Source organism: Astatotilapia calliptera, chromosome 7 (assembly GCF_964374335.1).
Source record: "Astatotilapia calliptera chromosome 7, fAstCal68.1, whole genome shotgun sequence".
NCBI classification, from domain to species: Eukaryota; Metazoa; Chordata; class Actinopteri; order Cichliformes; family Cichlidae; genus Astatotilapia; species Astatotilapia calliptera.
In genome coordinates, this window is record NC_137428.1 from 12,407,518 (window position 1) to 12,420,089 (window position 12,572).

The window sequence follows — 12,572 nt, forward strand, 5'->3', positions numbered from 1 at the left end:
GGTTGGTAGAAATTGCAAGTTTCTATCTTTGTGCTGATCGTATTATTGTAAATAATATTATTTAATTATGTAAATGAATATTATTTGTAAAGTGAGTCTCAAGTCTCAAATCAAAAGCAACCTCCACTTTGGTAATCCATTGTTCTTCTCACCTTGACCAGAAAGAATGACACACCATACGTTTTCAGGGACCTGGCCAGCTTCACATAGTTGACTTTAGCCTCAATCTCTGTCATGTTTTGACAGTTTTTGTGTGCCTGCAGAAACACAGTCAGAGGATTAGAAGAACTCACTGTGGTATTATGTACCAGCCTCCAAGTATAAGTCATCTTGATAAAATTTGTGTTTGACCTGATCTTTATACATCAAAAATATTAAACAGAACAGCACAGTCAGAACTGACATTTAGTTCAAAACTGCCACAGAATCCACTTCTTACCTGGAAGATCTTCTTCTCCCCTTTGTTCTTGATGTATTCTTTGGGAAGGAACTCTTTTAAACTGAAGAGGAAAAAGGTCAAATCAAAAAAAAATTTAACAGGCAGCTCATTACAGTTTGAAGACAAAACAACAATACAACCAAAATACCAGTGCTTACTCTAAAAAGCCAGGCTTGTGTTTGGACTCGTTGTGATCCCCAAATTGAATCTGACACTGATAGCCTGCAAACTCACAGGCCTTATCAAAGGAGACTGGATGAGATCCATTCAGGATGTCATCGCGAGCCTGTCCCAACACACACACACACACACACACACACACACACACACACACACACACACACACACACACACACACACACACACACACACACACACAAAATCATTATAGTTTTTTAGAGCAAAAATTTACAGTGTAAAACAGCATATAACATTTGAGCCACTCTTCATTTTCTTCACTAGGAAAATTTAAAATAGGTGCAATAATTTATTGAGCCAGTTCAAAAATATATTTAAAATGATATATAAGAAAAGAGTCGGTTCCATCAGTTCTTGTGTAACTTGGTATGCTTTAGCCTTTCCTCCCAATTTCCCTTCCTATAGAACGGCCTCTTGACAGCCAGCTGAGCCACAGAAACCATTTCTGGTGAGGCTTCCAAGAACATGGATCAACTGAAGGGCATCTCTCTGTGTCAGGTCTTTGCAGAAGACCTTTTTTTAAGGACACGACTTTCAGATACTATCTATCTGCTGCAGATTGTTTTTAAGCCTGTCTCGTCTTCTTTTGTCCCCCACTTGTCCAGTTTTATCCACAATGTTTTAAAGACACTGCACACCATGCCAAGATATGCCAAGTTTTTAGCTAATAACTCTTCAGGAATCTACTTGTTTGTCTATTATTTTATTCCTGTCAATCTGTGTTACCTTTGGTGTTTTTTATAGATTCAACTAAAATAACAGGAGTAAATTCTGTGTTTTTGTGATGAGCTGCCAGTAGCAAAGTTCCTAAAAACAATTTAAAATGGGTTCTTTGCAAAGTTGACACAACACAGATTCATCCCTTGAATTAGGTGCCTTTTTTATGCTTAAATGATTAATAGATAAATATTAAGTGGCTCATCAAACAACACAAAATGAGTTCAAAGGCAGCCAATAGCCAAAGAAAAAGAAAATCTGGCTCCTTGGAACAAAATATTAGGAAATGAGGGGTGGCTCAAGACTGCATAATGTCTATCCAAGACAACAGGAGAAAAATAAATTATTATTATTATTATTAATAATAATAATAATAATAATAATAATAATAATAATAATAATAATAATAATAATGTCAATGAGAAAGTCAATGTCAATGTTTTTCTGTACCTGCACATAAAGCAGGTTGAGCTGGACGGGATCTCTGGAATCCACATTTTGGTCTGAGTAGAAGAATTTTCTTCGCAGCAGCAACATCTCTGTCTCCTCCACGCCCTGTTCCCTCAGTGTCCGTCCATGGTCCAACCAGTTCACTACGGAAAGCCCAAACCAAACGGGATGCCATAAAGACCAATATTAGAAATATATTAGCCAGTCAAAATGTTTTAGCATCAAGGTGAATTTTTTCAGTCATATTTTCATTGTAATCTGTAACCATATTTTGATTCAGATAAAGCACTTTGACACCATAATATTTAAGCAGAACACTTTGTTATAATCTCCTCTCCCATGAACGTCGTATGGGACAGGAGTTTCAGAAGCAGACATACTCGTTTGGAAAGCAGACATTGAATTTACTCAGAAAAATTGGTTAAAGTCTTTTTTTCTTTTGAATAAAGCTCAGCATAAGGATTGGCTAATGTGTTTCCAGACAGAAAAAAGACTAGTCTTTCCAATTTCTTTCAGAGTTACAGAGTTAAAGAATGTGGCAGTGAAGATTTGGTAGATTAGTTTAATTATTTACTATTAAATATTTATCCCTTGGGACTTCCAGATCCCGACGGACAAGATAGTGATGGCTAACTAACCAGAGATAGTAGTGGTGGACAAGCAGAAAAGAAGATTGTAGTGATAGAGGTAGTAATACACTCAACAAAAATATAAACGCAACACCTTTGTTAATGCTCCCATTCCCCATGGGATGGACGTAGAGACCTAAAATTCATTCCAGATACACAATATAACCGTCCCTCCCAAACAGTGGTCACAAATCAGTCCAAATGTGTGGTAGTGGGCACATCTGCTATATTTAGATAATCCATCCCACCTCACAGGTGTGCCACATCAGGATGCTGATCTGACATCATGAGTAGTGCACAGGTGTACCTCAGACTGCCCACAACAAAAGGCCACCCTGGAATGTGCAGTTTTGTCTCACAGCAAAATGCCACAGATGCCACAAGCAATGAGGGAGCGTGCAATTGGCATGCTGACAGCAGGAATGTCAACCAGATCTGTCGCCCGTGCATTGAATGTTCATTTCTCAACCATAAGCCGTCTCCACAGGCGTTTCAGAGAATATGGCAGCACATCCAACCGGCCTCACAACCGCAGACCTCGTGTAACCACACCAGCTCAGGACCTCCACATCCAGCAGGTTCACCTCCAAGATCGTCTGAGACCAGCCACCCAGACAGCTGCTGGAACAATTGGTTTGCACAACCAAACAATTTCTGCACAAACAGTCAGAAACCGTCTCAGGGACGCTCAACTGCATGCCCGTCGTCCTCATCGGGGTCTTGACCTGACTCCAGCTCATCGCCGTAACAGACTTGTGTGGGCAAATGCTCACATTCGATGGCGTCTGGCACGTTGGAGAGGTGTGCGCTTCACAGATGAATCATGGTTCACATTGTTCAGGGCAGATGGCAGCTGAGAATGTCCCAGTTCTTGCATGGCCAGCATACTCACCGGACATGTCACCCATTGAGCATGTTCGGGATGTGCTTGACCGGCGTATACGACAGCGTGTACCAGTTCCCACGAATATCCAACAACCTCGCACAGCCATTGAAGTGGAGTGGACCAACATTCCACAGGCCACAATTGACAATCTGATAGACTCCATGCGACAATGTGTTGCACTGCATGAGGCAAATGGTGGTCACACCAGATGCTGACCGGTTCTGGGTCCCCAGACCCCCAATAGCGCAAAAAACTGCACATTCCAGGGTGGCCTTTTGTTGTGGGCAGTCTGAGGTACACCTGTGCACTACTCATGATGTCAGATCAGCATCCTGATGTGGCACACCTGTGAGGTGGGATGGATTATCTAAATATAGCAGATGTGCCCACTACCACACATTTGGACTGATTTGTGACCACTGTTTGGGAGGGATGGTTATATTGTGTATCTGGAATGAATTTTAGGTCTCTACGTCCATCCCATGGGGGAATGGGAGCAGTAACAAAGGTGTTGCGTTTATATTTTTGTTGAGTGTACCAAGCGATAGCAACAACAGGAAGATGGAACACAAGAAGCTGAGAGAGGAGCTAGAGAAGATGTGGAAGGTGACCCGGGACACACACTTTGGTTAAGCAAGTCTGTTATAGAGCATTAGAATGGAGGCTTGTATTTCTCATACACTCATCGTCTGTGTGGAGTTTCTGCTTCAGCTTTTCCATTTTCTTGTCATCTCTTAAAAGAGTTTTGTCTCTTTTCAGGGTTCCTGTGGTTTCCTCCTTCTTCTCTTCACCAATGTCTCGCACCAGTGAATATTCATCATAGTTTGTAATACCTGACATACAAACAGATTGAAATTACTACATTTAGTTTACATTTTACAACAACATTATATATACACAAGAATCTCATGGTAAGTGGGGGGGAAAGCAATAAACCTGTAACAACACACAACATCTTGTTCTGGAAATTAAATGTGAGCTGTGTGTGGCTTATAGCTGACCTATTCTAGCACATATGGTCATCAGCATGTCACTGACAATCTTGGAGTCATCCACCATTACAGTCTTCACTGTCCCATCCAACATGCGGATCTTCAGTGGCCTCTGCTTCTTCTTGTATTCCAGAGTGTCCTGTCAGACAGAGGCAACAGACCAGCTGCTGATATTTTGTTGGAAACTTTGAAATAGATTTAAACTAGATCCTGCTATTTCTCACAATACTCACATCACACTGCTTTTCTTCCTAGAGACAGCATCATTTTTTACAGAAGCATTAAACAAAAACAACCTGACTCAGCTAATTTAGAGCAAAGAAACCAGTGATGTCCCTTGGTGAAAGTGTATTTAGTACTCACAAATCATCACAAATGCATCCTAATTCATAAATTTAACAGTTAGTCATAGCTGAATGTGTGATATACTTCCTTACCCCATTCCTTAACATGTAGTAGTCCAGAGCCTTTCCAGCCTCCAACCAGATGCCTTTCTTTGGATCTTCATCAGACAAAAACAGTCCGTAGTCATTTGCTGTAGAAGAAACACAAACGCTGATTAAGTCGCTGGATTTCTATTTCTTGCCATACCTGTGGATCTCCAGACAGTAGACTAGAAGGACTTGTGCTAGTCCCCTGTTCATGTAAATCACATTAGTGGATTAGTCTTTCAAACAAACATGTTTTAACAGGTTCACATCAGCTTGCCAAAGTCAAAATGTGACCATTCTAGTCTAATCTGTTGACTGACACAATATTAGGCAGGTGGTTACAATGTCATGCCTGATCAGTCTATGTGCAATATGCAGCATACAATTTCTCCATGTCAATAATCCAACAATCAGTTCTGATGAAGTAAGAAGTAAAAAAAAAGAAAGAGAACTTACGCTGGCCAAGCTGTGCCTCTGGGACTCTCTCCCTGATGATGCGACAGGCATCGTAGACCATGGTGGAGGGCTCAAACTGCATAGTTTTCACTACATTCCCCACACTAATCTTTAATGACAGGGTCACCATGATTGCTGCTCTGCACCTCCACCCAACTCACACCTGCATGAGGATCCATAAAGTAGTTAGTCATAACATGTCAACTGTACCATTAAAGTGAAATAGCATATTTAATTCACAGTCACAATACCAATAGTACAACTCAATCTGAAAGACATATAAAGTCTATTGAAAAAAAAAAAAGACTTTTTGATAAACACACACACACACACCTTATTTCCTGTTAAAAGGAGGTTTTAACTGCAAGTGTAGAACAGCTGTAACTGTATACTCTAAATAATGTCAAAGCTGCCTCCTCTCACAAGTAGCACACAGCAGGAAGTTCTCTACATCAGAGGTATTCTCATTGCACATAGCTATGACAAGAACTGCTATATTCATAAATATATTTTATTTTGGTACTCCTTTACATGACATTCCGCTAAAGAACTTCACATTAGTAGGAAGTGAAAACTAATCTCTCAGCCCCATGTCTTAAGCTGAGGTTAAAGTGAGAAACACCACCTCTAGCTTTTTTTACATGTGTCACATATAAAAAAATGTTTTTAACTGAAAATCCAGTTTTCCGGTTCCTGAATAAAAAGAAATTGTCTCTTAACTGTTTAAATGCCAGTAAAGGTATGTTTTTTTTGGAAAACAACTCTCTGTGGTTTTGTCATTGTGAGAGATTCTTTGTCATTTCTTCATGCAAGATCCTGAGGTTGTATAGCAATGAGAGGTGAAGGAAATAAAGAGTAGGGGATTTTCTTTTTCAGCTTTTTTGAAATGACATTTTACTTATCACTGTAAAACTGTCAGACTCGCATCCTGATAACACTCTTTCACCATCTTGCTCCCTGTGTAGTATAAAGGGGATTCAACCTAAAAAGTACAGCTAGCAACATGAATGCTGGTTACTGCAGAAACAAATAAAATTAAAAAAACCAATGCCAAATGTACTGGTTATATAATACTCTACAACTCTGAGTACTCAAGCACTGCTTTTTACTACAAGTCATATTCATCTATTCTCACACAACCCAGGGATGGAACCACTGTCTGCTAGGGATGGGTATCGTTTAGGTTTTATCCGATACCAAATACGGTGCATTTCTCAGCTTTTAAAAAACGCTATGCGTTGCCAGGTGTTTCATCAGATTCGAGGTGTTACCTCCTTTGCACAGTATCACCTTGAAGCACTTGTTGCAGGCTGCTGAGTTTGCATCTTTTGCTGTGAAGTACAGTCAGACTTTTGACCGCTTTGCCTTGGGCACTTTTAATCTGTAGCTCTGCTCTAAAAGAACGTACGTACCTGGGCAAGCCTACTATCCTCGGAAAGGTAAGATGATTGGCTAGAATCCAAAGTGTATGACATCTCAGGAAAAAGAAACACCGAAATGTGCGCTGCTTTTCGGTCTGGTTACTACCGGTGCCATCCCTACTGTCTACTTGCTCAATCAAATGACAATCAAACTGTTTTCTGACTAAAATCCAGTGTGACAACAGGCTGAGTGAGATGAGCCACTGTCTGGAGCATTCATATATTGTTATCATATATCAGTGAGTACTTCTCACTATATGTTAAAAGATTGTTTTGTTGGAGAAAATGTTTTCATACTATACTTCAGAAAAATATGCTATAAGAAGATGGATGGATGGCTAACATGTAAATATGCTTCTCATTGTTAGGGCTCCTGATTATGATTTTACTATTTGACATGATCATGAAGAAGATGAATAAAATACTTACCTGACTTGAACCAATTTTTTGTAACAGCCACTCAGATGATCAGCTCTGTGTTTCTTCTACCTAGCTGAGGAAAATCAAATATAAACAGATACACGATTTTTTTTATTTTATTGATCCAACATTTTCAATGACATAATGATATGCTTTTACATTATAACGATCTTACAAAACACAGTTCCACAGCATTTTGTACTCTTGCAATTCCACATCATAATAATGTTGTCCTATTTGAAATATAAAGCTGCAGATAAACTCACTTTTTGACACAACATATGACATGTAATTTAAATGTTCTATTCCAAAAGCTAACTGTGAATACGGTACACAAGCTTTAGACAGTGCTCAGTCCCTGTTCGCACACATACATGTTCCAATAAATCCCACAAATGGAATCTAGTAGAGTTCAAGAATTTTATCTGACAATAAAGCAGAAACTGCTGCTCAACTGAAAGAATACACAAAGCGAATTGGAATGTGTTTGTATATTAGAGATTGATTTCTTTGGGGTTTTTTTGATAACATTGCAGACACTTTTTAAAAAAATGTTATAAAATAAAATATTAGTTTAATCCATTTTAGTGAAATTAATGTCAGAATTAAGCGTGTAACTAGTGAGAAGGTCCACATAACTGGTGTGTTTCTGTTTGGTGAAGTGTGGCAAGGTGTGGCGTGCTTTGCAAAATAAGACAGGACAAGACAAGGCAAGAAAAATAAGAGTTGGGACATCCTCCATTACGTCAGTTAAAAATTGTTAAATACAGCTGAAGTATAAACTAATCTGATAAATACAGTAAAACAAGCATAAATGTAAACAATATATAGAAAGAAATATTTGAAATATAATCATATGAAAATCAACAAGCAAAAACAGAATTTAAATTTTAAATATAATCAGCAGTACTACATGCACTGAAACAGACTAGCAAATATCAGAGTACATCAAAGTGGCTCAGCAGAACAGCGCAAGTTGTAGTGGACGCTGCAATAAATTGGTGTGGTATTTACGTGAGCGTGAGTGCAGGGTTAAAGTAAACTTAACATGAGAGAACAGATTACTCTTTGCTAGACAGATGTGTTGCATTGCAGACAGTTATTGTATGATATGAATAATTTCTTCTGATGTAAAAGATTTTTACATGTTATTAATAGCTATTTTAGGTGTGTGTGTGTGTGTGCGTGCATGCATTGGAGGAGGAGTGCAGCTGTCGGTCAAGTGAGTGGGTTCATCTCTAGAAATGAACCCACTCCTCTTCCTCTGCTGTGGAATGACAGCATTCTTTCAAGTTCCTAATCAGCTGTCTACATGTCATTTCCTGTTTTTAAAAGACATTCAACGCCATATATGGGCATCTCTAACATCCACACATGCCCAGCAGTGACTTAGCTGGAAGTCTGCAGTGAGTATTGGGTCAGTTTGTTGACAAAGCTTACTAATCTAAAGCTCATCCTAGTCCTTCGAGTTTCAAAGTTACAATGTTCACGTTTAGTCAGTGTTAGTCCTCAATATTATTCAATGTAGAAACTTTAAAGCTCTAAATGCTCAAAAACCATTATCGAGCAAAAGCTACTTCAACATTCAAATCTTCCTGTTTATTTAACACCAGCTCGAAATCTGAAAGATAATCTTGTTTAAAAACATTGCAAGTCTACAGACTTCAGAAATTGTACAGTAAATGCTTCCCACTCCACCCTGACTGAAAGAGGAAGTGCGAGGTCACAACAGTAATTACTGCAGTTGCTAAAAATGAGAAATAGCACAGTAAAGGTCTTAGTGTACTCTAAAAACACTGTAAAACAATATCACAAATGAAAACACAATTCTTTAATGGTACAGATATAAAAAATGTCCAGCTGTTGCAAAAGGGATTCCAAGTTTGGGCTTTTAAAGTATAAAATTAGTTATGCCGTTGAAGGTACTTTCTCCTTTTAGTGCTTAAAATATATCTTTGCAATAACTCTGAATTAATGCCTCTTTCCAGAAAACATGACTTGGTTCTTACAAGAAAAAAAATGTGTGGCTAACTTGACTTCCTGTTAGTCAAAGCCAGACTTCCTCTGCAAAGTGACAGCGGCCAGCTGTCATCCTAAAGCCAAGTATCCAAGCTATCAATGGAATTCAGATACTCTATACCTCAGTCTTTATCTAGTGTATTACAGGCCTGACCATTTTTTTAACGTGTCTGTAAAACTGTCCACTAACAACAAGAGGATTATTTCAAAAACTTATCTTTTCAGGCCAGAATGAAACATTTCACTTAACTAGTCTTCAGGGCTGATAAGTACGTTGTGTACATCCTCACTATAGTTCTGGCTACAGTCATTTCTGCCAGTATCAGCCATTTCCAAAAATGTCTAGCTGACTCTTTTTTTTTAAACTGTGTGGTGTGCAAGTTTGAAAAAAATGAAAATGTACTAATTTAGTTGCAATGAAACACATCACAGATATGAAGAAAATATTATGTTGAGGGACAATCAGAAATTGTGCAAAGTTTAAAATAAATTTTCAAACGACTAAACAAGGACTAGGTCTAGTTGTTTTGTTTTTCTGTTTTCCTGTTGTTCTCCAGCCCTATGTGCGCTAGATGTGATTTTTGTTTGGCATATCCCGATGTCCAGGGTGGGCCATTTATATGGATACACCGTAATAACATGGGAATGGTTGGTGATATTAAAGTCGTGTTTGTGGCACATTAGTATATGTGTGGTGACCATGGTGGCCATTTAGAAGTCGGCCATCTTGGATACAACTTTTGTTTTTTTAATAGGAAGAGGGCCATGTGACACATCAAACTTATTGGTAATGTCACAAGAAAAACAATAGTACTTGTATTATACAAGTAAAACATTTTTCTCTTTTTCTATGTAAGAATAAGAAAAAAGTGAAATAATAGATTTAATTTGTTTTGGTTGTGTAACCTCAGGACATCTGTGGACATTAGGAAAGAGGTCATCTGGGTGGACATATATTATTGCTCAAGTAAAACCACTTATGGTGAAGAATAGTTTATCAGGAGTTCACAGTGCTGCAATACAAGTCTTTGCAACCACTGAGTGTAGCTTCGTATACAGATGGTAGAGTTTTAAACTTCCTGTGATCGTGGCCTTCAACAGTCTCTGCTGCCTGCTGTGCTGCAATGTGGGCAACCAGCTTAAAGTCACTGCAGAACCTTCATCAGGCTCAAAATAAGACAACCTGTTTTAGAGAAGTTACCGGCTCTTATAAGAATCTTAAATTTAATAAAACATGTTTTGAATTTTTGTTTTATAATTCAATAAGTCATTTTTTGTCATATTTGTTATTTGTCACAGAAATTGCTTAACTATTATCAACACAAACATCATGAGAAACACTTTTCCAGTTTAAGGTTGCTGCTTATATCACATTTGATCATCACTACTGGCATTGGCACCACTCTGATACTAATAGAAGAGTTCTTGAGTCCAAGAAATGTAGACACAGCTGTAGCTCCAGAGCACATAACACAATAACAAAGTCATTGCAGTGTCCTTATTACAGAGCTGAGGTAACTAGTACACTTGTATCCAACTGTAGTATGATTTGTTTTACTGGTAGTTTTTCACAACAACTTTCACTCTGCTAATGCACATTTGCTGTACTATTGTAAATTGAAGCTGTGTTTACCCTGATGTGACACTGTGAAAATAACCCAGTGGCATTGTTACAGTCTATCTTAAACAAGTAACCACAACGACCGCATTTGAACTTTTGCATCTCATCTCCCATTCTTACATTTCCTCTCGACTCTATAGTCTACACATGCTCATGTACAGTAATTATACCATTCCCCAACTAGAAAAAATCTCCAATTCTCTTGTTTTTTTAGCATTTCATACATTTTTTTTTAATCTGACCATTCAGTGCACTAAAAGGTTTTGTCAAAACAATACCCTAGAGTAAACAGGAAATCTATAAGGGAATTTATAAAAGGGGGAAAAAGGAAACGAGGCTAATTATTTCTGTTCTGGTCTGTACTGTACAGATCAGATTTCACTTGTTTGAGGGAAATTTATACGGGTGAAGGAAAGTTAAAATAGCAGCATTTGCCTTTAGTATAAGGCAACACAATTACAACATTATGAGCTATTTGAAAACCAAAAAATGTCAAAATGTCTATTTTGACAATAACTTCAGTCTATGTTTCAGAGACAATCACACTCTCACAAAGAACTTGTTCTGTTGAACACAGAAGATGAACGGTAAAAATACTACACTACTCCCACTATCCAAGTGGCCAATATTTTTTTTAAATAGATTAGTTTCATTATGTAGGAGTCTCTCTCTGCCCTACGTACACTTATGGATTAATTCTTATATAGCGCTTTTCAACTCTCCCAGAGTACTCAAAGAGCTCTATACAACATGCCACATTCACCCGATCACACCCATTCACACAAGCACTGTCTTCTAAGTTTCTTAGTGCTTCCTAACTACAATTCATACACATTTATACTCCAATGAACGCATCGGAGAGCAATTTAGGGTTAGTGTCTTGACCAAATTAGAGAAAAAAAATTGAAATTGGTTGTTGAATTTTGAATTGAGTGTTGAACTTGCATTTGATAAATGAAACCCAAAGAGATATCGATGTATGTGAAGAAATATTCTTTAGGCTTAAAGACCTCCAAAATAAAGCAATCAGAGACAGCAAAAAAGTAAGATTAGTATGGGAAAATTGAGCAGCTCAGCGACACCAACGGCCTGAAAAACCACAAAACATGGAACACTAAGTTGTGAGCAACTTCTTGAATTCAAATTTAGATGGTGTACAACAACGCAGATTACACTTTGAAAGGAAGCATCTACAAGGGCCTGTCCAAAAAAAAAAAACATCTTTGGAAAGATGAAACCAAGATGAACCTTAATGATTGCAAGAGAAAAGTATGGAAAAGGGAAGGCATAGTTCATGATTAGAAAAACACCACATCATATATCAGATATGATGGAGACAATGTTATGCAGCAGGTAACTAGTTTTTAGCATTTGATATATGATATATGAATGTGAGATGGCTGACCACAAGCCTCACAATGATTTGACACGAAATGACCCAAAACCGAAAGCAGAAAACCCTCGAAACTAACAGCAACTGAAGGTGGCTGCAGTAAAGGCCTGCTAAAGCATCACAAGGAAGGAAACAGTATTTGGTGATGTTTGACAATGTACTTAAAAGCTTAAAGTCTGCTCTTAATCACATTTTGTGTGATTTAAAATCCACTGTGACAGTGTGCAGAGGCAAAATTTAAAAAAAATGTTTACTGTCCAGGAGCTTACAAACAAAACTGTAAATTATTGGCCTTGGAAACCCAGAAAAACTGTCAGGTAACCACTTGAATCCTCAAAATACAAGATTGATGATGGACCAGTTTGGTTGCTCGACTGGTAAATCAGCAAGTGGTACTAGTAATTTTCTGCAGAGGCAGTAGCAGCAGAAGAAGAGGAAGAAGAAACAGAAAAAAACAGAAGTAGCAACAAAAGCAGAAGCACAAGAAAAAGCATAAGCAA

General features: G+C 38.1%; 1 protein-coding gene across 2 annotated transcripts in view; it reads right to left on the minus strand.

Moving 5' to 3' along the window:
- Positions 1–12,572, minus strand: part of tln1 (talin 1) — a 62,300-nt gene that overhangs the window by 40,811 nt on the left and 8,917 nt on the right. Inside the window, exons 2-10 of one of the 2 annotated variants that reach the window (XM_026172851.2) lie at positions 7,049–7,108; positions 5,199–5,361; positions 4,749–4,846; positions 4,321–4,450; positions 4,000–4,152; positions 1,805–1,947; positions 598–725; positions 440–500; positions 153–257 (exon numbers count right to left, since the gene is read on the minus strand). In XM_026172851.2, coding sequence (XP_026028636.1) covers positions 153–257; positions 440–500; positions 598–725; positions 1,805–1,947; positions 4,000–4,152; positions 4,321–4,450; positions 4,749–4,846; positions 5,199–5,328 — 948 coding nt within the window. In that variant the 5' untranslated portion in view covers positions 5,329–5,361; positions 7,049–7,108. Of the gene's footprint in view, positions 1–152; positions 258–439; positions 501–597; positions 726–1,804; positions 1,948–3,999; positions 4,153–4,320; positions 4,451–4,748; positions 4,847–5,198; positions 5,362–7,048; positions 7,113–12,572 lie in introns of both variants that reach the window. The other variant, XM_026172850.2, reaches the window with a different exon arrangement.